At 37.5% G+C, this 26,298-nt stretch overlaps 1 protein-coding gene across 3 annotated transcripts; it reads left to right on the top strand.

Moving 5' to 3' along the window:
• The first annotated feature begins 1,487 nt into the window (after positions 1-1,487).
• On the top strand, positions 1,488-26,032 carry LOC131969737 (vascular endothelial zinc finger 1-like). 3 transcript variants are annotated; one of them, XM_059330913.1, is made up of 7 exons: positions 1,488-1,744; positions 10,095-10,840; positions 13,731-13,800; positions 14,468-14,636; positions 19,336-19,377; positions 20,031-20,096; positions 20,293-26,032. In XM_059330913.1, the coding sequence occupies exons 1-7, from the start codon at positions 1,712-1,714 to the stop codon at positions 20,658-20,660; spliced, it is 1,494 nt and encodes a 497-aa protein (XP_059186896.1). In that variant the 5' UTR covers positions 1,488-1,711; the 3' UTR covers positions 20,661-26,032. The 3 variants fall into 3 exon arrangements, with proteins under 3 accessions (XP_059186896.1, XP_059186897.1, XP_059186898.1); XM_059330914.1 differs by lacking the exon at positions 20,031-20,096; XM_059330915.1 differs by lacking the exons at positions 19,336-19,377; positions 20,031-20,096.
• The last annotated feature ends 266 nt before the right edge of the window (positions 26,033-26,298 follow it).

Here is a 26,298-nt window from a genome sequence, read left to right as displayed (position 1 = left end):
ATCATAAAAGCAGGTAGTTTTACTTTGCCTGATGTTGACAAGGTCATTCATGCTTTAATTTAATCCCGGTTAGATTATTGCTATTTATCACACTCAGGGTCAAACCAAAAACACATCTCACATCTTCAGCTGGTAGAAAATGCAGCTGCTTGACAAGATCACACTCCTGTTTTAGTCTGTCTTCACGGCTTAACAGTGCATTTCAGAATTGTTTTTTAATATGTTATGGATATCTTCTAAAGCGCTTCATAGATTAGTTCCCATATTATAGTGTAAAGCTTCAGATCCCTATATCTGACACAGTCAGTGGCATATTTTGAATCACTTCTCAAAACACATTTTAAAAAACAAACAAATAAAAAAACATTTTTTAAATGCACAACATTTTATTTCCTACATGTGTTTTGAACTGTGTTTTTGAACTTTTAGTGTTTTTTATTAGTGTTGGGCGTTTTTATTCTTGTATTTTTTTTAAATTGCCAAATATATTTGCATCAGTACAGTCCTGAAATGTTTTAATCTTAGTTCAAATCACTTAGTAACTTTGTTGAAAATTATTGTAGAAATAATGTGTATTATTAATATTATATTAAAGGTGGGCATGTTTTTGGTTCACTTAGTTTGTGTGTTTGTTTGTCTGTCAGCAGGATATGGAAAACTACTTCCAATAGCTATTAAATCAGCAGATTAATTCATAAAGTGAATATGTGTTAGTTGCAGTAGAAAACTGGAAGTATTGCAAGGTTAAATAGGCCTATACATTAAAAGTCACTGATATAGGGAGATATGTTTTTTCTAAGAAACATTCTAAGTAATTCATATTTTTCCTTAAATGAAAGCTATATTGGCTGACAGACAGACAGACAGACAGACAGACAGATAGATAGATAGATAGATAGATAGATAGATAGATAGACAGATAGACAGATAGATAGATAGATAGATAGATAGATAGATAAATAGATAGATAGATAGATAGATAGATAGATAGATAGATAAATAGATACTTTATTCATCCCCATGGAGACATTCAGGTATCCAGCAGCTGCTAACAATATAATTAAAAGTCACTGATATAGGGAGATATATTTTCCCAAGAAACATTCTAAGTAATTCATAATTTTTCATATATGAAAGCTATAGCCTATTTGCCTCTACCTTTATAATCTATATCCTTCAGGAGTTCCTGAAGTTTACTCTTTTCTAGACAGACAGACAGACAGACAGATAGATACATACATACATACATACATACATACTTTATTCATCCCCATGGAGAAATTCAGGTACCCAGCAGCAGCTAACAATATAATTTTGATACTTCATTTCAGTACAAAACATTATTTTCTTTTTTTCTATTTATATTATTGCTATTTTTATGTTATGATACGACATGCTAACGTCATTCATTGGGTTATATTTAGTGTTTATTATCGACTATGTTTTTACATGAACAACAGTATTTTTTTTTTTTTTTTTTTTATTTTGTCTGACATCATTGTCTCTCGGAAACTGTAACTGGGCAGGATTGATGTTAAGTCAAATTTTCAGTAAAACCCAGACGTCCTAAAGAAGTGCAGTGAGTGTGTGTCGGCCCATAGACTGGATATAAATGAGCCCCGGGGGTTACAGGAAGTTGTCGCTGCCATGTTTAGCTGCTTTGTTGTAGATTCCTTGCAGGCTTCCTACATATTTTAGCCTAAGTGTTGCAATGGAACCGAGCTGGAGTACGTTTTTATTCCAAGTAAGTGACACAGTTCAACACAAGTCTGGGAAATAGCACATCCGATTTTTAAATTGAAACGTAAATACTGTTATCCAGATATTTCATATCACTCTTATGAAATGAATTAGAGTTAGGCAAGCAAAACAAAGGTGTTAGCAGCGTTAGCCTGCTAGCTAGCTCCGCTGTGTGGGCTGCACTAGCAGCTGCTAACCAGTTTTTCAAACCCGAGACCTCCGGCTGTGTCTGAGCTACAAGGAGACTCCAATGACGCCTCCTTTGTGTTGGTTACATGGCTCGAGTTTTATATCACACCACATTGCAAGGGTTGCCCCAAAAAAACACAGTAAAGCCGTTTTTAGGCAATTGCTAACGATGCGCGCGCGTTAGCAAGCTGGCTAGTAGGTCAAGCTATTGCTATTGCTTTTCGGCATGCTAAGCTAATTGGCTAATTGGTAAGCTAACCAGAGTACTTTTCTCGTCTGCACCACAGTATCACTCACAACAAATCAAAGAACGATAACTGGTTTATTGTGACTTTGACTTATGAACTTATGAAGGTAACTGAGTCGTTTTAATGAACGTTAACGTTACATCAGACTCGAGGCTTTTAACGAGAAATTGGCTAACGCTAACACTGTAAATTGGAGGGTTTCTAGCACGCGGACAGCAGCGACTAAACCACACTGAGGCTATCAAACTTACTTTTATAACACAGATTATTTGATAAAGTGAATATGTGTGACTTGCAGCAGAAACATGAACAACTGTATTTATTTTGTTTTATTTTGTCTGACATCAGTGTCTCTTGGAAACTGTTTGTAATTGTACAGGAATAATGTTAAGTCAGATTTTTAGTAAAATCCAGACGTCCTAAAAAAGTCAACTGAATTTGGTTCACTTTGTTTGTGTGTTTGTTTGTCTGTCAGCAGGATATGGAAAATACTTCTAATAGCTATTAAATCTGCGGATTAATTCATAAAGTGAATATGTGTTAGTTGCAGCAGAAAACTTTAAGTATTGCAAAGTTAAATAGGCCTATACATTAGAAGTCACTGATTTAGGGAGATATGTTTTCCTAAGAAACATTCTAGTAAGTAATTCATAATTTTTCATAAATGAAAGCTATATTTGCCTCTACCTTTATCATCTATATTCCTGATTTCTATGGGAGTTCCTGAAGTTTACTCTTTTGTAGATAGAAAAAGAGAGTAATTTTCTCGTATGCACCACAGTATCACTTGCAACAAAACATACTACGATAACTGATTTATTGTGACTTTGACTTCTGAACCTAGGTAACTGAGTCGTTTTAAATAACGTTATGGTTACATCAGACTCCAGGCTTTTAACGAGAAATTGGCTAACGCTAACACTGTTAATTGGAGGTTATCTAGCACGCAGACAGCAGCGACAAAACCTCACTGAAGATATCAAACATACTTTTATACACAAATCTGGAGCCATGGATTGCAAACAAGAACAATGTTTTTGTTAACCTTAGGCCACCTCTGACCTGACACTGTACGTCTGGCACCTCGTAAACTTGCAAGTTTGAGGTGGCCTTTTGTTAAAAAAAAAACAGAAGACATGGTATGAAAACTAGAAGTATTGCAAGGCTAAATAGGCCCATAAATTACAAATTACAAATGTTTTTGGACAGTCAATTGCTTTCATACAACTCTCTGCTGTTGAATGCTGAATAGTCATTCCATATAAAACTAATAGTCCGGTGTTTTCGTTAACCTTAGGCCTCCCTTGACCCAACATTTTACGCCTGGCACCACGTAAACTTGCAAGTTTGATGTGGCCTTTTGTTAAAAAATAACACAAGACCTGGTATGGCATGTGCAACTTGTTTTACGAACATTTCTAAATGGTGGGAAGTCAGCCTTTAGTTGGACACACATAATGTTACATTTAGGGCCTTGAAGCATAATGGATATCCAAGTTACACTCTGTAAAGTATTCCAGGAGTGGATACTTTTCCTTAATACAGTAGTGCTCAATAGTTCATCTACGTAAGAATACGTGGAGTTTTGAAGAGGACAACCTCAGATAATTTTGAATTCGGTCAGTAACTTGTTATTTGTGTTAATAGAGTTTTTGTTTTAAGTCCGAACCCTTGTGTAGCTGCTTGAAGACAGCTATTGCAAATGGTTTCTGCAATTGCTACTTAATGACAATAGTACATTGCACTTCAAAAGCTTATCTTGTAGTATCTTGTACCAACAGACCGCAAAATGTATATTTAACGTTTTGTGGTTTGTTTTTGCATTTGTCAGATTTCAACACAATTCTATTGGCACATAATTTTAATATTGTGAATCATGTTGCAATTCGGTTGCCTTTTCCTGGAAGACTTAAACCTTTTGATGGTAATCATACTTTCCCCTGTTCCTTGGAGTTTTCTTTTGAGAAATGATCTCATAATAATGACAGTTAATAAATTGTCATTTTAGGATTAACTTTGATTGGTGACCTGAATATTAACACAGACGACTGAGGGTCTTCTTGGGTTGTCAGTGTTTCCCCTAGGATGGAGTTGTAGCAGTGGAGGTGAAATAGAAAATTTCTTTGCTTGCACACGTGCAGCATTTTTTTGTGTGCAGCTTGCAAAGCCCCAGATAGGCTCTTGGGAACATTTGTGAACAGTAATGAGCAGGGGAAATGTCTGCCTAGCTTACATATGAGATTTAGGAAAATACACTTTTACTCAACATCAGCCTGTTGCCAGTAAAAGGGTCCTATGGTCATTTTGTGGGTGTTAAAAACTAATATTCAATGACCATTTGAAGATCAAATTATTTGACTGTCACAATTCATCCACTATAGGTCTACCCAAACTTGATTTACAGAGAGATTACTTGAAGAGATTGCATTGGGTGATAATTTGTTGATTATTTTTTAATGTGGTTGTTTAAGATATTACTTGCCTTGTAATGTATCAAAGAGCTGTTGTTTCACTGAATCCCAAACTGGTGACCTCACTGAAGATGAATGAATGATTGAACCTTTAATTGTTGGTTGTATGATAGAATTTGCGATCTCCACAGATTGTCCAGAAAGAACATGAACGGTTACAGTGATGAATGAGTCCACCACACATTTCTGGTGGTCTAATATCCCTTAGGATGTTGTTACAATAAATGAGGAAACAAAAATAGAACTTAATGATGTGCTATTATAATATATTATAAATAAAAGTCTGCATGAATTACACAATACAAAGTTATTCTATACAGTGATAAACAACACCAAGCTGAATAAATGAAAATCCTGTTCATATAACTGTCAGGAACTGTCAATCAAGAACAAGCTATCAAATTTAGAAATTTTTGTATCCATTGTAGGGGTGCTACGTGTCACAGATTATCCGTGATCTGCACGGACCACCCCCCACGGTTCATCACACATATGAACCACGGATCAATTGCAGAGATTTAAATATAGTTTTACTAGATTTGAATATAGTTTTACTGAGATTTAAATATAGTTTTACTAGATCTGAATATAGGGGGGGGTTGTGTGTGAACACGTGAATGCTGCACGGTGAATCCTGACGAGCTTGAGAAGCCTCCGTCATCATGTAAATTGCATGTATGGGACCATTTTGGCTTCCCTGTTAGCCACAACAATGTTGGAAGAAATGGCAAAACTGTTAGTGTGTAGGCAGTGGTGGAAAAGCAACAACTGTAAATACCGTCACATTGCCATGGTGGCCAGATGATGCGTTACTGTGCCTGGCACCTCTTTTCCTAGCAGAGAGAGTGTTCTCCTTGGCAGGCAAAATACTGACGTCTACACTCTCCCTACAGAATGCATACATCCTTATTTTCCTGAAGAAGAAATTAAAATGACACGGTTGCCCAAAAAGTCAGTCACATAAACATCACTTCTTCACACTTCAGACACAGTCCTCTGTTAAGTGTTGCTTAATTTTCATGTAATATGTTCGGCAGAGATTGATTACTTTATATTATTACTTTATCTGTCAGTAATAAATGACATTGTCACAATCATTTCATGGAAAGGGGTAAAAAATACTTTATTCCAACTTTATGGTCGACCGTGTTTAATCTAAATTCAAATTTGCTTTAAATTATCATCAGTGTTGGGTGTCAGGCTGAGATGTGTGATTCAAGTTCTAACTGATTTTGATTTTGTAAAAAAGAAAAACCTTCACTAGAGTGACTGAACCTAAATTGTTAGAGGACTCTGTACTAATTATTATTCCTGAATTGATTCAGTGATGTCACCTGAACGACACATAACATCTAGCCTTACCTCACTATGACTGACATGGAAGCAGAATGAACTTGTGTGCTTCTTACTGCAGTACTCTCTGAAACTTGTTGGTTACTTCTTTCCAAACATACACAGTCTTGCAGCTTGACAGGACCTGGCACCTCTGACTATTACTTTTCACATAATTTTGGTTAACAGGCTGGTGTTTATTTAATGTGATTATCTTATAATTTTGCTTGTGGTGATGCGTTTAGTGGGGTAAATTACAATCGTTAAAAATAGGACTGTTATAAAAGATACGATTATAACCCATTCCCTTTTGCCAGTGAAATCTGGAATTGAAATTTTATGATTTTACACTTCAGACTGTTATTCCAGCAAGGCAAAGGTTCAAAATCAATAGACGCACCCCGTAGTTGATTTGATAGCTTCAATTGCTATGGTATTTGTCGTACTTATGGAGAGTTGCAGATAGTGGTTAGCATTTGTGACAGTTTTGTTTAATGGCAGACATGCCCAGAACATCTGGAATTGGTGTGTAGAAGACCAGCCGGTGTTTGATCAAGGCAAATACAGAATAAAATACAAAATCCTGGCTTATGTTGATGAGCTAATTTAAGCGAGAGATCTCTTCCATTAATGTAGCTTATGGGTTCCCTGCTCAGTAACCATGGTAACTTACACCACAGAACTAGCCTGCTCCATGGCAGGCTAACTGACGAGCTTACTATAGCTGTGTGTCAAATAATTTTAGACGAGCAGAAGCAAAATCCCAAAAGACAGTTCCGTCATATTTTTTTCAGCACTCAGATCACTTTTGTCATGTCCGTTTCCACCTATTTTTCTCACAACATGACGAGGCATGAATTTACATACATCTTTTAGTTATTATTTTTTTAATTCATGCAACTTTTTTTTTGGAGTGAACCCTTTATTTGAAAGCTCTGCATACTTTTAAATGTAGTTATAAATGTTTTTTTTTTTTTTTTTTGTACTCCATCAATTTTTACGCAGCTTTATTTGTTCGCTGGGCAGCCGAGAAAAAAAACCTGCTGCTCTGCTTTTCAGTCGTTTTAGCGACAACATGTTGGCTGTTCCACAATTGACTGATCTGGGCTGCTGACATGCTCCGTGCTCACACACAATACCAGCTTGAATAAGCCTGGTTTGACTTAACGTTGACAAGACACGGCTGAATTGTGTTAGTGGAACAGTTTAAGCCTTAACTGAAAGTTGATGTTAATTCTAACCAGGCTTTTTCAATTAAGACCTGTTTTCATTAGCTGCAACGATGGAACGACCCCCAGGAGACTGTTAGGTGGCTTAATATTCACGGCCCACTTGGTTCACCTCATGTGATGAAGCATCTAATGAGGCAGTGTTTAAATGACCTCTACTTATTGTTCTCTAAGTGTTGTTATGATGGGGTTTGGAGTTTCCCACAATTGTTACTTTGTATACCTCTATGTAAATAGATATGTCATTAATAGCAAATATACTGAGAAGTCCTTAAAATATATCTTAAGCAAATCAAATTTGGTTTTAAATCAGAACTGTTGTCATTCAGTGTTTGTATAGAGATATTTGAAAGGCAGTATAATACGGCATTGCTCAGAAACAGATTTTCCAATACAACATTCTGTCAAATGGGACTCTGTCACTGTGACTCTTTACCCCCCTTTTACTAAGAAAAAAACCCTGACTTGTTGAGTTGTATGTTTACTCTTATTTATAAATTCACATACTTTTAAGTATTGTTTATCGTGGAAGGGACCTCACCCCTCACAAAAGATTTGTATCAAAATCATCAGAGCAGTGTAATGGAACAGCAGGCTGCTGTCCCTGTTGTTGCTGAGAAAGACTACAACCCCCCTCTGGCTGACCAGGTTGGGATGCTTGGCTAAACCTGAAAAGCCATGGGTCAGGACTTTAACCCTGCCCGATGGTGATTACAGAAAAGAACAAGACTCTCAATTGCCATGTCTCTTGGTTGACCTGTTAAAAGGTTGATGGTTACAGTGTGAATCTCTGCTTTTTCCCTGGCCAAAATATTCATACAAGCCCCCACCTTCCATCTGTTCTATCTCATTGGAGATCTGCCATGACCAATTGGACAATGCCTGCCAGCAGCTGCAGATTTAAGATGCCTTCCCTCCATTTTTTATTAAAACTGCAGTCTGGTAACATTTTATGTGCCTATCATTGCTTTACTTATATGAGCAGCACATTTTTACAAATATTTTTTCTCTGTCAGGATTCTAAATTATCACCTGTCAAGCATTACAGGTAGATTTTTCATTTGGCAAGTACATTTTGGAAAGCTATGCCACACTGACCAAAATGGTCACATTATAAAAAAACTGCTGAGATTCTCTACTGTTTTTGTCTCAGTAACAGGCTTGCTGCAGGCTCTGCTGATTGTGTTGGGCTTCACACATGGACACACATGTGCACACACACACACTTCCAGATGTGTTTGTACATGCTTATCTGAGTGAAATGAATGTGTATCACAAAAAGGAAATGTATTATTTTGGAAGCTAAAAAAATCTGCTTGTCTGTAAGATTTTTGGCTTGTGTCAAAAAGATGCGATATGGCCATAATCTGCAATCCCAATATGGGTATTTTCATAATTCGATAACGATATATATCACAATATAGCATGGTTTCTGGTAATTCAGCAAATAAATGGTCTTTATCAAATAATCACACGGTAAAGCATATTTTTATGTACTCCCGTGTGAATTAAATATTTGACAAAAGAAATGTACTTGAGTATTTTCTTATTTGAGAACTTGAGTGCAAAATACGATTACAGATAAAAATATTAATGAAAATAGGCCTAGCCTATATCTTTTTTTAAACAACAGAAGTGTCCCCCTGTTTTGGTAAGAGCTCTTCTGTTTGGTTGGACTAAATCCGAGTCTGTTGGAAAAACAGCGTCGATGGATAAGAATGTCTAGCATCGTCCAAATGCAGTAATTGTTGCCACAAAGCGCGGTTTTGCTGCTCCTTTTTCAACACCAATATAGAAAATAGATGCAGTGCTTAACAGATGTATTAGACCAACTGTCATAAAAAACGAAACATGGATATTTTAGAAATCTTTCAAAAACTTTTTTAAAACAAAAATGTTATTGTTATTTATTACTTGACTCCTGTGGTCTAAGTCACTTTGGACAAAAGCGTTAGCTAAATGACATGAAATTTAAAGTAGGAAATTAATTAAGCAGAACATTCAACCACTAAAACTCATTTTTCTGTTCAGGAATGCAAGTAAAAAACTATAATTTGACATCTTAGTCAAGAAATATGTGCTTTACTATTACTTTTTTGTAAAAACAGTAAATTTGAAAATTCATAGATAACAATAATTATATATTAACATTAAAAATATAATTTTGGTTAAAGAGCTTATACATACTGGTGTATTAACCATTACAGGAACATAAACATGATTTTGGTAATTACTAATGCTGTTAATTTAGGACAGTTGTGGCATAAACCGGTGGTCTAATAAATTTGTTATGCACTGTATATGATTGACGTTTTATGCCATTTTGACAATATCATATAGCACATCCCTACTGTCACATAAAGATTAATATTCTATTTGTTAAAATTAAGGGGAAAGTGTGTCTGTCATGTTTAGTGTTTAGAAACTCCTAATGATTAAAGATGTACAACAATGTATAGAGTTACTGTTTCAGGTACACGGGTACAATCTAATAAAAAGCAGTACACCTTTTCCTTAAATGTGGTCCATTTTAACCTGCAGCCCCAACTTGCAAGGTGGAAATGGACTTGCTTCAGGAGTATGTTCAGGAGGTTACTTTCCCCTCATAAAACACTATAGACACTTCTGTCTGTCTCCTTTGCCAATTATACAGTATAATACTTTCACTTGAAAAATAATAAAACGTAAAATGAAAGGTGATGTACATCTGTGGAGTGAGGAGTATGTTGATGCCAAGATACTGAAATGTACGCGTTGTGATGGCCAATGCATCCTCTGGATCAGAAACACTGTCACTTTCCCTCTTTATTGGTCCTTTGCTTCATATGTGGTTTTGAGGATGTACATTGACATCATTTTACATGGCTCTGTCTTTCTCATTACAGCAGGCCAATGAAGCTCTGCATCACCAGCACCAAGTAGCCGGGAACAGCCTCTTGCCTTTGCTAAGTTCTGGCACAGAGCCACCTGATCAGAAACCAGTGCTGCCCATTCCCTTAGACCAGAAACCCCCTGTCAGTGCTGCAGAACTTCTCAAAGACAATGTGGCTAGTGGGACTGGGGGTGGAGGGTCTCCAGTTACTGTGGTCAAAAAGGAGCCCAAATCAAAGACACCCTTCATCTGTGGCTACTGCAACAAAGCTTTCCGGGACAGCTACCACCTCCGGCGGCACGAGTCTTGCCACACTGGCATTAAGATGGTTTCGCGGCCTAAGAAAACGCAAACAGCCCCCACCATGGTGCCCCTTATATCCACTGTACCACGTGAAAATAGTGGAAACCCGTCATACATTACTACTGTAGCTGGTATCCTGACTACAGCCACCACGTCAACATCCACAGGCGCCAGCATCATGACGCCAATGCAACACCAACAGCAGCAAAGCATCCCTAAGAAGCCCCCCAAACCAGTGAAAAAGAATCACGGTTGTGACATGTGTGGTAAGGCCTTCAGAGATGTGTATCACTTGAACCGCCACAAGCTGTCGCACTCTGATGAGAAGCCATTCGAGTGTCCCATCTGCCAGCAGAGGTTCAAGAGGAAGGATCGTATGACATACCATGTCCGCTCCCATGATGGCGGAGTTCACAAGCCTTACATCTGCTCCGTCTGCGGGAAGGGCTTCTCCAGGTATGACAACAAAATGTCTTAAACTTGTTTTGTTTTTTTTATTCACTTTTTATTGAGGAATTTTTTAAACATTTTATACAGAACAAAGAACAAGAACAGTTGGGGTGGGGGGTACCAATATCACACAGCATCATTTTCTCCTATCATCATTCTTTGCAGCAGTCGTTGTTAGTTAAATGACAGTTTTATATAAAATCAGCACTTGTAGGCTTAACATATTCTGTCCATTTTGACCAGGTTTTGTAAAATGAGTCCATTTGTAACTTTAGATGAAAAGTCACTTTTTCCATTGTGTAGATGTCTTGTATGATGTTGTCTTAAACTTTTGAGAGGTACATGGAAATACAGATACTTGAAAACACATGTTCATATACATCATATAATATTGCTCATTGTTTTTTTCGTTTCTTTAAGACTGTTGCCAACATTTTAGTGACAGGCCTAGCAGCAGCTGATGCATGATTTTCTCCACCACTGAATTAAATTCAGTCAATCGCACTGGTGTGCAACTTTTTACTATCACACACACTTTTTTTTTATAGTGGCTGTTGCAAAAGGAGATCTGATTTTGATCATATCTATTTTAGTATTATTATTAGTATTTATTATATGTATAATTTATTATTATTCATAGAAATATGCGCAGACAGAATCTTTGAAAAGAGCTGGATCTCCCTTCATTACTAGGACATTTACTTTTCAAAAAAAAAAAAAAAAAGCATGTTAAAGGACTTAAGAGTCTCTCAACATGATCTTGCAATTATTGCTCCTAACTCTGTTAACCGTTAACAGACGAGCAGGCGGCTGAGTCCCAGTTCAGCCGTCTGGAAGACTTCAGGACATACTTTCGACAGACAGTTAGATTAGTTAAGTGATCTGCAAGTAAACACCAGGTGCTTGCTTTATGCCATGTAACCACTAGGAATGGGCATTTCAAGCCAAAATGCTATTCAATATTCACTGGGAACTATTTGACAATTATTCGAAGCGCCCAACTTTCTGCTGGATGCCTCACTGACTTGCAACATATGAACCATTAAATTTTTGTTTTAACTTAATGACTATTCAAATATTTGAAAATCACTACTTGTATTTTTTAAGTAAGTATCATAGTATCGGTTATGTGTCAGTGTTTTTGTTGCAGTATTCTGCACAGATATGACGCCTGCCTGCTCTCATCCCTGCCTGAAACTCACAAACAGATAGGATAGGTTTACTATGTGTTTATTTTCTATGTAGAGCGGGAAGGGCTTCTCCAGGTATGTGTACATCATTTCTTTAACTTTTGAAAGGTACATGGAATTACAGATACTTGGGAACACATGTTCATATAAATCCTACAATATTGCCCATTGTTTTTCGTTTTCACAAGTGTGACCATTTGTGATAACAAGTGGTCACTGTAGTCGCACATGGAGACGCATTCTAATGTCAGCAATTGACTGACGTATTAAGAGTTGTCCACTTACGATCAGATCACCCAAGATGCATGGTAACGCCAGGTCTGAACGGGGTATTATATGATTTGGAGAGACTATTGCTTGGCTTAGTTGGGTTTTTGTTTACAAAAGCTGGGCATAACATACCTACAAGGAAAGTAAGCTCTAACTATTGGTTTAACTGATGGTTACTGGAACCTTTTTTGATGATAAATCTTACTGTAAAAATGAGGTCTACTGTAAACAACAACAAAGTAAGCATGGTTTGTTGAAAGAAGTTATTGATCTTTTGTGTGGCACAAAGGAGGTTAGTCAAAAAATGCATTTCTATGCCAGGCACAGCAGTTATCAATTTCAATGTCTGGTCTCAACTCATATATGCAAGTATGAGTCAGCTTGAAGTCCACATCTGAGTGGGAGAATTGTTAGACTGTTGTGTCAATGCCTGAAGCATATAAAACTTTTTTTCTAATAGTGACAAGCCAAAGCATGTTTCTATAAAAGATTTTAAAAGTAAATAAACCTCCCTTAACATTTAATGCACCACTGTTATCCGGCTCGGACACCTGTGGTGCTTCAGTGTCTCCTCCACCATCAGTTCTACCTCAATAGAAGCATTTCCAATAAGCGCTACCACACGCTCCTCTGTCTGGGACAGAATTCTTACTTAATGTAAAGAATTGGATATATGTTTTTATATGAATGTTCTAATATGAACATATCTCCATTCTAATAATATTACTTGCATATTGTTCCCATTATATAGGCTATACATGTCAAGGTTATATAAATGAAATATTCCATTTCATTGTCCACTACTACACTGCTGACCGCAGCAATGATTTCCTTTGAAATTTTTCAGTCGGTTCTGTTGCACCTCAGATGTCAGTGTTTAGATTTCTCCCTCTGAGAAATTCTTCTTTTTGAATTAAAACTTTAAAACATTGTTTACCTCCTGCAACCAAAAAGCTGCAAAAACTTCAGTGACTATTTTACATTTGGAGCACAGACTTGAACTCAAAGTACCTCGGGTAGGTACTTTTCTGAGCCGCCACTAACTAGTCAACGCTGATTGGATATGGTTGAGGTGGCAACTTCGCGCATGCGTGATTAGCATCTTTGTTACTAAATATAGCGACAAAGATGCTAAGTTTGGCAACACTACTTGCCGCGTCGGTCAGTTGTCACATTTCAACTCCGTTGGTTAGCCACTACAAAAAGTACCTGTATGGAAACAGGCTGAGGGGAACTAACTAGTGGGCGGAGCCAAAACACTCGGACGCTTTCCAAAAAGTACTCAGTGGAAACACGCCTAATAAATGCCACTGTGTAACTATCCACCAAGTCTGACGGGGTTAACCTAATGACTGAAAATTGTGAAAGAGATGCTACTAGTTAAGCCAAAGCTAAGGGAGTTTAATTTTCATCCTTCTCTTTATCTCACCCTGCAGACCTGATCACCTAAGCTGTCATGTCAAGCATGTCCATTCCTCAGAGAGGCCATTTAAGTGCCAAGTAACGGTAAGAATCTCCTCTGCATATTTCTTTCATATTTCATGAGTTTAGACTTGTTGTTATTGATACTTGACGATCAACATAATTGAGAACACTGCTTTGTCACTTTCTGACTCGCCCACCCAAACCAGTGATATTGTCAAGTAAGCTCAAACAGTCTGTATCAGCCTCAAACCCGCCTGATTGACCAACGGGTCGACCCTTCTCCTTGTGGGTTGTCCCGCTCATCATCATAAATACTCACCTGTATTTCCTCCTGGTAGAAGATGTTGTGGTGTTAAACACTCCGTCAGTCATGTAGTATAAAAACCACAACTTCAATACTCCTGATTACAAGACAAGTTGTGTATTGTGAACAGTGCAGCTTAAAATAAACAATACTAATTTCTTGTAGTTGTCAAGTCCAGCATTTGTGGCAGAAAGTACATTGCTGATCACTCATGATCCCCATAAACTTGACAGTGTTTGAAAAAGCAGCAAAGGTGTTGCCCACCTATCTGCACATTATGGTAATGACACTCTAGTCTTTTCCCATGTTTTTTTTTCTATATCAGAAAGCATTAATACATATCTTTACTTTTTTGAAAGAAAAAAAAGGTCATAAGCATTTGAATAACACATTTGGTTTCCTTGTGTGAAGAGAAAAAAAAAGGTAACTGGTTTTCTGTCCTAGGCATGTACCTCCGCCTTCGCTACCAAAGACCGTCTGCGCTCCCACATGATCAGGCATGAAGGCAAAGTGACCTGCAACATCTGTGGCAAAATGCTTAGTGCAGCCTACATCACAAGTCACCTCAAGACACATGGCCAGGCCAGCTTCAGCAACCCATGTAACAATAAAGGTAAGCTATAGTCTCCCTAAACGTCTCCTAAACCTCCTCACTACTTCCTTCACTTTTTCAGTTTGCATTTAATCAGTATGCAAGTTGGAACTGTGACAACATGCCAGCCACACATCTGTAAACTTCCCAAATGCCATGAACATTTGATCTTATGTTTGTCATGATACTAATGAGTTTTCCAATTTAATGTATATTAGAACTTAGCTACAGACAACCACTGCCTAAACTGCTGTTTCAAAGTCGTTGTTGGGTGTTTCTCCAGTCAGTGCCCTAACTGATCTGCTATCATCAGCTTTCAAGTTGTAAAGTGGTTTTGATGCTTTGAAAAAATAATGTGTATTTGAAATCGAGTAATGATAGAAATGCCTACAGGTACACTAATTCACCTTTTTCTAAAAACCTCTTTCAGATTTTGGTTAAAATAATGCCTTACCTGCAAGTATCTCTAAATTTCAACTTTTCCCAATCTATATTTATTCTGTGCAGCTTCAAAGCTCTGTAATGCCCCCCTGTGGACAAATGACTGAATAGGTACTCAGACCCTTTGACATCCAGTTTCTGTTGTGGAACGTCTAATATCATGGAGTGCTTTCTCGAAGTCTGTCTTTCTCTACTAAAACCCACCTGGACCTTATGTATAAAAGATTGGAATTAATTCTACCAAAACTATTAAAGTATGGAGGTCATCAGTTTATATTAAATATTTAAGACACATTCCAATTTGTAGGTGGTCGTTTTCTTTTCCAGCACCCAGTTAAACGTCTTTAATAGTCGGAACTAATTGGTCTTGCTTTTTTATACCATTCTGTACTGAGATGTTAACTTATCATTTGGTTGATGTGTGACCTTGTGATTGGGAATATAGTGCTTTGGAATATTTTTTTAAGTAATGTTGAATTATCTTGGGACCAGTTTCTATTTCATGTATTGCAGGGTTTCTTATTTTGTGTATAGTTCTGTCTGCTTGCTGTTTGCTTGCTTTGCTGTAACTTGTATGATAAGAGCTTCAGCAATTTTCCCCATCTCCATAATATTGTTGCTTTGTTAAAACATTTTTTTTATATATTTCAGGTGTATTTATTGCACCTATTTCTTATTTCAGGTCAATATTTTGGGGTTTGGATTCATCTTTAGGGTTTCTGAGTGTTCTTTTTGGAGTATTTTCAGTTTGTTGCCTAATTTTCTTTTCATAGGAGGAAATGTTTATTATTTTGTCTCTAATCACAGCCTTTAATGCGTCCCACAGTACAGATGGCATCATTTTTTTTTAGGGTTAGGTTTTTAATTTTTGTTTTGATAGCTGGTTTATTCAAAATGGTTGAGTTAAAACTCCAGAGAGTAGACCAGAGCCCTCTACCACGAAGCAAGTTCAACATACTTGGGCTTAGTGAAGCAAAATAAGGAAAAGATATCCTAACAACTGCAATCTGAGATAAGTGCTATCACGAATGTGGTTATCAACTTTCTTAGTTAACCCAGGCTTTCCTCTTCAGGCTCTCTGGGATACTCTTGCATTGACAAAAAATCATGATGGGAGATGTCTATTTAAAGAAGATATGAATGTTATACTATTTTGAAATTATTCTGAGCTTTCAGAATCCATAAACCAACTATATGTTGTCCAAACTATGTCTTATTATGAAGTATTTAAGTATTAACAATAGATAACAATAAATGTAAGCGCAAGTTGTGATCAAAAGATCTGAGACAACGCTCACCAGCTTACTATCACATGCTTGGTGTCACTAAAAACTAGAAATTCCCACCTCTTCCAAGAGATTATTTTGGGGGGTTGTCCATGTTTAGGATCTTTGATTAATCCCACAGTGGGAAAATTTGCAGTGTTACAGCAGCAAATGCAGCAAACATCAGCAAATAAAGGTAAGATAGACTAGTTAACAGTTTGAGAAAAAGAAGCAAAATATAATAAGGAAACAGAACAAACAGTTGAATTCTCACAATTACAAATACAAAATATTGATATGGCAAAGTTTAATATGCATTGATAAAGCACTTTAAACAGTGAGTGAGGAGAGTAGTGTTAATTTTCAGGATGGAGGAGGATCTGCGGTATCTCCGTCAAAGTCAAAGTTTATTTATAGAGCACATTTAAAAACAACCTCAGTTGACCAAAGTGCTGTACAGTTATTAAAATAGAATAAATCATACACAACTGGGTATAAATAAAAATAATAAAATACTAAAAACAGTAAAACAATAAAATAAAATAGTAATAAAAACTCAATCCAAAACAGAGTTAGAGATAAAAAAGACAAATAAAAGGGTAAAAAAGTAAAAAGAAAGCCAAGGATTCTTGCCTAGCTGGGACTGAACGCCAGGGGGAGAATAAATTAGGTTTTTAATAATGTCCACACAGCCCGGGTGCAATATTCAGAAGTCAGTCTTCTGAACATTGTAGTTTCACCACGGCAGACCCATGTCAAATAACTCCGCCTGTGGCTCGGTTGGTAGACTGGTTGTCAACTGATCGGATGACGATGGTTCGATCCCTGACCATGGCAGCCTACATGTCGAAGTATCCTTGGGCAAGATACTGAACCCCAAACGGCTCCCGATGCTGCGTTCATCGGTGTGTGAATGAATTCCCAATGGTAGCAGGTGGCACCGTTTAGGGTAGCCTCGGCCACCAGTATGAATGTGTGTGTGAACGGGTGAATGTAAAGCTCTTTGGATAAAAGAACTATTTAAGTGCTGTCTTTTTACCATTTACCATTCACTTGCGCATAATTACGTTGTAACTTGGTGTAAGTGCAGTCAGATTCCATTTGCATCGAAAGAAGTCTTTTCCTAAGTACTATTTTGACATCTTTACGTGGCCTCATGACATTTTCCATGAAGGTCAAGGTAAATAACTTAGGAAAGCCATAATTTTATAAGGTTCCTAAAAAAAAAAAGTCTGCTGTGAAAAGTCAGTTCCACAAAAGGTTCTTAAATCACTGAATTGTTTGCACCTGTGTTATTTTACTGGTGAATCCATGTCTCCTCATAAGTTGAAAGCATGTGCCAGTTGATCCTAATAAGCATAGATCAACACCAAGCTGATCACTATGAGAAAGTATGCCCAATAAAAGTCTAAAGAGGGTGAAGCACTGGACTCTAGACATAAAAAATACCATCAATAAGCATGCAGGAAGTGATTTCAAATTAGGGCTCATATTTATTAACGTCAGGAGTAAAATGACCAGCACAAGTAGCAAACCTATGAGATGACACGGTAGCTGACCTGGCAGCAGTCACTGGATTTGTTTGTGACAAGCTGCTTTTTGCTGCATGTCATTCTCTCTCTCTCTCGACTAATTTCCATGCCTAAACAAACTTATTAAGCAAAGTGTCAAGCATGAACAAACAGGTTTAACAAACTGACCTTAAAGGACAGAAAATTAACCTAAAAAACATAGCGGTTTTGTGTGAGAAGTGGCACTACCTGCCTTCAGTTAGCTGCTTAAACCTTGGCACAAAAGGTGTGGTTGCAAGACAAAGACACTGAATTCAATGTTAATTTGTCTAGTGGCTGCGATATGAGCTTTTCACCACAGTCATTGCAGAGAATGCAGACTCGCACTGATGTTTAAAATCGAACATAAGAAGAAAGATGGCTACTTTATGGAGGAAGCCACAGTTTTCTGCAGGGCAATGAGTTTAGTCTGCAGAGATGCAGTGCTTGCCCATGGGAAGATGCTCTTGGCTTTTCTTGAAAAGTCTTGCTTTTTCATGCCTGCAGGACAGAACATGAAAGTCAGTTAGCTGTTAGCTAGCTAGCTAATTTTGAATTGGATGCAGCTCGGTAAAGCATATATGGTCGCAATTTCTAGCCTTTCTATTTTCTATTGCCTTTGAAAATTATTATTTTTTTCTTTTAATAAATATCCGTTCTCTCTGGAATGGTAATAGAAAATGTTTAATAATTATCGATTCATATTCCATAGTTTCTTGCCAATCGTAGGAGATAGATATAAGCATAAACGCCTGGCTGGGAAGCTATTCCTGATTTTAATTTTGGGTGTTTTATTTGAGGTGTTTTTTCCTTTGTATGTGCTGAACAAAATAACGCCTTGTTTGACTCTGGGAGAGCTTTATCAAGTCACATGGGCTTGGAGACTACAAATTTATGACAGAAAACCTGAGTTGCAAATCTGTGACCATTCTCCTCTCTCTCTGTGTCTTTTGTGTATCCCCTTACTTTACGCAAATACAATACTAAATCACTGGCATACACCTAAAAAGGAGAAGATGTGTGAGATGTCATGAATATGTCATGCTAAGGTAAACAAATCTATATAAGTGCCTGCATTCTGTGATTTGTGTGTGGTATAACATCCTTTTTATGAAGTGACTAAAGTAATCTCAACAATAAGTGTCCGTTAGAATTTCTTCATGACTGCTGAAGCTGCATACTGGAGTTCAGTGTACATTCAGCGTTCAAATGCCTTTCAAAGGGATTCGAATGTTTGGGAGTCTTGACTTTCAGGATAACTATCAAAGAAAAGAAGCAGACATTTTGTCTTCCTGATGCCACTAGGAACTGCGAAGCTCACCGTAAAGTGTTTAATATTTAACACCCCATTTCCAAACCACATACACACAATGTACTCATGCCAACTGTTGAAGCTGACTCCCAAATGATGGCGTCGATGACCAGTGCTCTTGTAACCCCATATGTGTCTGTATTTCTGAATAGGCATAAGTGACTGGCAGTGGAACCACTCAGGGCCACGAAAAGGTAATCCTGTAGCTAGTAGAAGAAAACCCCTAAACACTGAAATTGTAACCTCTGCAAAACACAACTGGCCAGTTTTTCTTCACGTACCACGTCACTCAAGTACAGAATCATTTTGTTTCTCTGAGGACTGGCGTATTTAAGGTTCTTCTGTTTTTTGAAGATGTAGAGTTCTGCTAATATAAGGTTAGATTTCATAAAGCAGGATCAGTAGATCATTTAAATTAGCCACAAACTGGACCATAACACTTAAGCTGGATGCACACTACCTGACCCTTTATCAGAGGTCATCTTGTATTACACGACTGTCATTTCTCTCCCTTCTTTGACCAGATTGATAAGCTTGTTCATCCCCTCGCTTTTCAAATCTACTAATTATTATAATAATAATAATAATAATAATAATAATAAACATGTTTGACAAAAATTGTCAGAAATGAGCCAGCCACCTCAGAGACAAGCTGACGAACTGGCTCTGACCTCATCTGGCATGGTCAAATGGCGGTCCTGCAATGTAGAGTGCATCCAACCTACATACACAGAGCTTAAGATGTCCTCAATAATGTGTAACTGTTTAACGTGAACGTTTTGAATGAAAACCAATGGACAGTTAGCTGGTTAGTCTATTGATCCTGCTTTTTGAATTTACCCCTCAGGTGAGTTGACGGTAGGAGAGATTTTAAATAACTCCTTCCAAGTCCTAATTGACAACTCTCACAAAGGTAGGTCTCTTCAACAATATATATATCTATTACCACAGTTGACATAATGCATTAATGATATATTGACATTTTCAGTGACCCAGCTAAACAGCCAAGGAGCTGAGTGGGCTGTTGACTTCCCTGTTTTGGAGGGGTAGTATATTTCTACAAGCTTCACCATCCCTAAATTTACTCTCATCTCTCTGTTTGATAACAGATGCCAACAATGTGCACAACAACTCCGCCACTACGACACCAGTCACCAACTCGGCAGCCATCACCTCAGCTGTGAACCGCGGAGGCGTTTCCAGCAACCCCGTCACCATCGCTGCTCAGATGAACATCACGACCAGCACGGTCAACATCACATCACCGGTCAACCTGCAGCACCCCGTCACCATCACTGGCCCCGTGAACCTGGCCTCCGTCAACATCCCTACAACGGGACACATGAATATCGCCCACCCAGTGGCTATCACCTCTCCCATGCCCATGAATATCACTGGGCCACTCAACATTGCCATGAGGCCCATGGAGAGCATGCCTTTTCTATCCCAAGTTCTGCCTTCCTCTCCTCCTTGGTAGAGCTTTTTTTTTTTTTTTGTCTACATAAGAGCTGATAATGTTTTAACTGCCTAATAATGGATAAGTCTGTCTAATCTTAGTAAAATGGCCCTTTTGATGAATTGATAGTGTACTAAACTTGAAAATGTAATTCAACATTGAAACTAATGTAATTCAACCACATAGATGGTAACCAAAACGTGTTACTTGCAGTAGGGATTGTTAAGCATAATTTGTCAGTTTTTATTTGTATTTATAGAAGAAACTTATTTCAAATACCCTTAATCTTGATAGAAAAAGGATTGTTTTGCTTACGGTCAGTCATTGCAGAGCATCAGCATACATTTCATATAAGATATGTTTGCTGCCCCCCGAGGAGGATCCGTCAGATGAATGGTCAATTTTGAGGAAGGGTAACATTGATACACTCGCCTATCATAGTATTTTTTTTATTAATATTATCATTGTAGATATTGGACATATAGGACATTTCTAAAAACATGAAAGAGAAACGTTTTATTGATATGAGATCAAAGTTTCTGTTTTGACTAACCCAGTGAATTAATTACTTGACAAATCATAGTACTTCATCACATTGATGTGTAAAAGTTCTGTACATCAAATATTACCATTAAGCATTGCCCACACTGGTCGAATGCACCAAAATTGAGAGATATGTCAGTGTTAACAGTAAGGAAAAAAAAAATCTGACAAATCTCAAATTATTAACTCAGTTAGTCAAAGCTGACAGTTGGGTTTCCGAGTGACATGTCAGTCTCACATATGAACGGAAAAACTGATTTGGTAAAAATCAAATAAATTAATAGTCTTATCAATTAAACCTTTCAGCCATGTTTCACAGTCTTTGCCAGCTATTCTAGAGGTTTCATTGGGTGATCTAGCTTTACAATTCTTGTCATGTGATAACAGGTGATCTAAAGGGGACTCTGTCTGTTCAATCTGCTGATCAAGACCATGACGTACAGTTGAAAGCTCCTAAAAAGATAGCAAATGTTCCTACCAAATTTCAAATTATTTGTGAAACTAATATCTCCAAAGTGAAAAATGAACTTTCACGCTCAGTAATTCTTTCACATGCTGTCATTATTAACCCCATGTTATGGGTGGGGGTTTTAAGGGGGACATTTGTGCACATATTGTGTGTAAATAATGACCATTTTATGCCAAAGATTTTCTTAGTATAGTGTTTTCCCCCTAAATACTATATTTTAAAAGATAAGGGGGGGAACCTTTAAACGGCATGTAAACCACCATAGGACACAACATTTTCCTTTTTGAAACCCAGCTATGAAATTGGCACCTCAGATAGGGTCTGACTCCTATCTGTTACATTTTTTTTTATTAGAAGCCTACAATACCCATTATGCAATTGCAATGATAATTATTTTAATCATATGTGATGTGTATATTTATGTTATATTGTTTGCATTACTGGCAGTTTGTCTCATGAACAAGTTTCATTACACTTTCAAACCAAAAGAGTATTTTTTTTCCCACTTTGGTTGAAAGTTATTGGGCAGTTATAACAATATTAGCTGCTACATTGTCACCCATATTTAATGTTTATTGATCCCTTTTTCAAATGCGGGTCGTGTGTTTTTACATTGACAGTTAATGGTGAGCCAGCTCATTGCAGTAGTGTTGGCATTGAACACGCGCTGTGGAGAGGCAAACCCTTTTCCTGGATGAAGTACAGTGTTGGGCATGTAAAAGTGACCACCTTATTGATTTCTTCAACTGGCTGTCCAACTTAAATGTGGGTGATATATGATACCATACTATACCTTAGACTTTTACGGCTGCTTAAAAGAAGCGCATTGCCAGAGTTGTTCTTAAATGCTTCCTCTTAAGGCAATTTTTTTTGTTTTGTTTTCTTCTGTTATTTTAGTGGACTTATCAGTATTTGATAGTTTATGTATTTTAAAGTTTAATAACAAAGACAAAGCTTCCATTTCGGGGAAGGGTGAGTGATATTGTGGATTCCTTCTATGGCTCAGAAGTTGTTGAGATCCATCAACCATCAGTGTCTGTTTTTTAAAATTGCTGGAAACCAGTCAGTCATCACTGCTGGATACTCTATACAAGTTTATCTGTGACATCTGTTTGGGGAATTTTTTGTATGTATTTATATTAGGATATGACAGTTAAAGGTACAGCAAAGAGGAAATGTCTCATACTGAAAGCATGTCCCCTCTGATTTGCCCTAAAATGGCAGTATTATCAAAGGTCAAATACTTTTAACTTTTGATTACTGAGGACTTATGATAAATGTAGAGGTCAAAAAAGCTAACTAGTGGCTCATTAGACTCTTTACTACAGCAGTCCCAAAGTTTACCTATGGTATGTTCAGTTGTTTTCTTTAGCAGGTATAGGATCCCATCACTGTCAGTCAAACTCAGGAAGGTTACTGAGAATAGTCTTTTTTAATCCATGTTCAATAATTTCCACACCGACCATTTTTTTTTTGTATATATGAAACACTATTTTATTGCCTTTTACCTGTGGGAGAGGGAACATCTCTCTGCTTACCATAGGCTAGCAATGCAAGTACTATATCACCACTGATGTGGCCGTCCATCTCGCGGAAGAGAGAAATGAGCAGAGAGTAACTTAAGGATAAGGCTGGTGTTAATTTAATTCCCATGAAGGAGTCATACCATTCAATTGGTTATCATGCCTCTTCATTGACATGAAGAAGTGAGTAGTTTATTCCCCATGGATTGTCAAACTAGCTGCTTGCCAGTGCATGTAATCTGCCCCACATGGTGCATGTTATTTGTCACCGGGTCCAGCGGTTTCTTTTTGTATTTTTAGTAGTTTTTAAAAAACGGAAGGGTAGCACAATGTTAGCAATATCTTGTTGTAGCTACACTATCAATCTGTCAGCAGGATAAAGTTGTTGGTTGAGGAAAATAATCAGTTATTATAAAAGGGACAAAACTCCAGCCTTATCCTTTTAAGTTGAATTCTGTCAGTAGATCTCGCTTGCATAGCTCCATGTCGGTTATTTTTAGTTATTTCATTATTTGTTGTTTTCCTGGCAATTTATCTTTACTAGAAAATGAGGCTAAGATCACAAGGAGACTTTCTTCCGTTGTAGCTGAAAGAGCAGGATGTCAGAGAAAAAGTAGCATTCAATAATTCCAATTTCATACATGCTATCCATGTGAAGTCATTACTAAGAATGGGTGGTATTGGTTTAAGCTTCATCAAGACTGAAGTAACTGAACTTTATGAAGCAGCAACCACAGAGGTGAACAGTGACCGGGCCAACACAAGCCTCGTCATTCAAACATGAAAGGCAGCACTTACTATATAAATTTGGGCAAAAATCACCAGTCCTTCATAGTACAACAACAAAACTGTTGCATTCTGCCATTCTGTTGACTAAAGCAAAGCTGTCTGGTCCAATTAGTCCTGGCTCAAGATCAAGTCTGAAAGGTCTAAAAAAAATTCCTTATTCCGATGTACCCCTCTATGGTCTAATTGGGTTAGGGTTATGGTTCAGCATGCATTCAGCTGTCATAAATACGCTCCTGATTATAGACATGTTGATCTCAGAAACAATAGCATCCTAACAGATGAAGGTCTTCCTTTTATGCATGAACCTACAGAGGACGCATGCTGAAGCTTAAATTGTAAGCTAGTTAACATGATGAAAAAGTGAATCATATCTAGCCCATGGACTGGATGAAATTAACATATCAGGTCTCTTTTGTAGTCCCAGCCTCAACAGTGACAGCAGCAGTCTTATAACGTCTCGCAGGTCCCTGGTGGAATGTGTTTTGAGGAACACAAGTGAATTAGTTTGCAGAAGTGAAGCCTGTTGGTAGTAAAGGGCCTCTGAAGCACCTGCAGCATACTGTAGGATGTGCACACTACCGATGAGTGGTACTTAGAGCTATATTCCAATTTTGGAATGAAACCATCATTGGTGTTTTACAGTTCACCACGTGTATTTGGCAACCCAGTTAAGCCCATTATTTTCATTATATGTATGCCAACTCTATTCACCAGTGGAAATGCTCTAATATGGAACGGCATTATGATCTTGGAATTTCATTCTTTTCCCATCTTTATTTTACTTTACTTTTTCTTCTAATGTTGCATGTGGATGAATGAGTTTGTCCAGTGTAGGTTTGATTTCAACAACCATTTTTAGAAGGCTAGTGACTTTTTATGTAAACAAAACACTAAAAAAAAGGATGAAAGAAAGTGTGTGGTGTCATTTGTCCTTCTTCAGTGGCCGTAAACAAGTGTGCCTGAAATTCTTTGCAAGACTTTTCCACACGTCGATGCTTCCTCCTCTAGATGTGCTGTGTGATGAAATAGTTTTGTGAGGGAAGCCTTCATCAATTCAGACAGCCGAGGCCCCAACAGGTCTGGCAACAAAACTGTTAGTTTTTTTTTTTTTTTTTTTTTTTTTTTTTTTTACACCTAATGATTGTGAAGTTATTCTGCTCCAGGAACAACCTTGAAACATGAATTGAGATCTTTATTTGGGTCATGGTCATGTTAATGTATCAGTGACATTTAACCATGAGGTTTAATTTTTTTTTAAAATTTGAATCCAACCTAATGTGAAAAACATTTGGTCAAATAATTTGGAAGATTACTGTTATTTTTTATTTTCTGTGAATTGTATGATGAATTTGGCAGATGTGAAGGCAAATGAATGTATATCTTTGTACAAACCATTTAGTTCAGAGGACGTTAGTTATGACAGACATGCAAGAAAGAAATAACCTTTTATAAATCTTTTTGTATTAGAACATTAACAATGGTAATTTTTGTATATACGAAGGCTAGGCTTTCTGATTAGCAGAAAGGTAAAACATTCCTACATTTTTTTTTAAATGTATGTCCATTGAGAGTAATTATGTAAACATATGCGCAATGTTTTATGTGCCTTTTATTTGGTTTTGTCTAAATAAAAGAAAACAATAAAACATGATTGTGGACAGTCCGTGCTGAGTCCCACAAAGGAAAGTCAATGCTGTTCACCTCAGCTGAATCTCTGGACTGACCCCACCCACCCAACACCACCACCACCATCACCCGCTCTCAACACTCCCCTACAGCAGGAGAGATGTTCTCCTTTCTGGTTTTAGTTGCCTTCCCTAGATAGAGTCCAGGTTTCTGGGAGGCTGAGATGGTTGCTGAAGCCCCTGGTATGTATGGATGTTTCTGATCTCCAGCCTCCACAATGTTTTCACTGGCTCACAGTTGGCCTGCTCATGATGAAAGTGCCTCTGTGACTTTGCTTATTGGAGTGGCTTGTGGGGGGTTTTGTGCCAAATCATGGTCTGTATGTGACAACAAAAACATTTAGGTGTTTTTTCATTCTTTTTACTATTAAACTTTGAAAATGTGATGGGGCTGTGTGAAGTGACTTTGTTTGACATTGACATTGAATGACTAAAGACTTGCTATCGACATACCTCAAGAGATGAGGGATTCATTGTACCTCAGCGTCAGGTCTTTGTGCTCAGGCCAGAGGACTTTGTCCATAGCCACAACCAACATTCTCCTTTGGCAGGCAACGGGGGAAACGCCCTCTGGTGTACTAATACTCGTCCTCCTCTGGCCATTCATTGCTGCTATGGTCAGTCAACCAACCTGTACTCTGAACTGGCAT

The sequence above is a fragment of the Centropristis striata genome, chromosome 4 (assembly GCF_030273125.1).
Source record: "Centropristis striata isolate RG_2023a ecotype Rhode Island chromosome 4, C.striata_1.0, whole genome shotgun sequence".
In the NCBI taxonomy this organism is placed as follows: Eukaryota; Metazoa; Chordata; class Actinopteri; order Perciformes; family Serranidae; genus Centropristis; species Centropristis striata.
The sequence above is the reverse complement of the archived record's forward strand: the minus strand, read 5'-3'. Positions and strand labels throughout refer to the sequence as shown.

Excerpts from the sequence above, each read along its gene's own strand:
- LOC131969737 (XM_059330913.1), top strand. The coding sequence starts at position 1,712 with ATGGAACCGAGCTGGAGTACGTTTTTATTCCAA. Across the intron at positions 1,745-10,094 it reads GGAGTACGTTTTTATTCCAA|CAGGCCAATGAAGCTCTGCA; the intron begins GTAAGTGACACA and ends TTCTCATTACAG. Across the intron at positions 13,801-14,467 it reads CATTTAAGTGCCAAGTAACG|GCATGTACCTCCGCCTTCGC; the intron begins GTAAGAATCTCC and ends TTTCTGTCCTAG.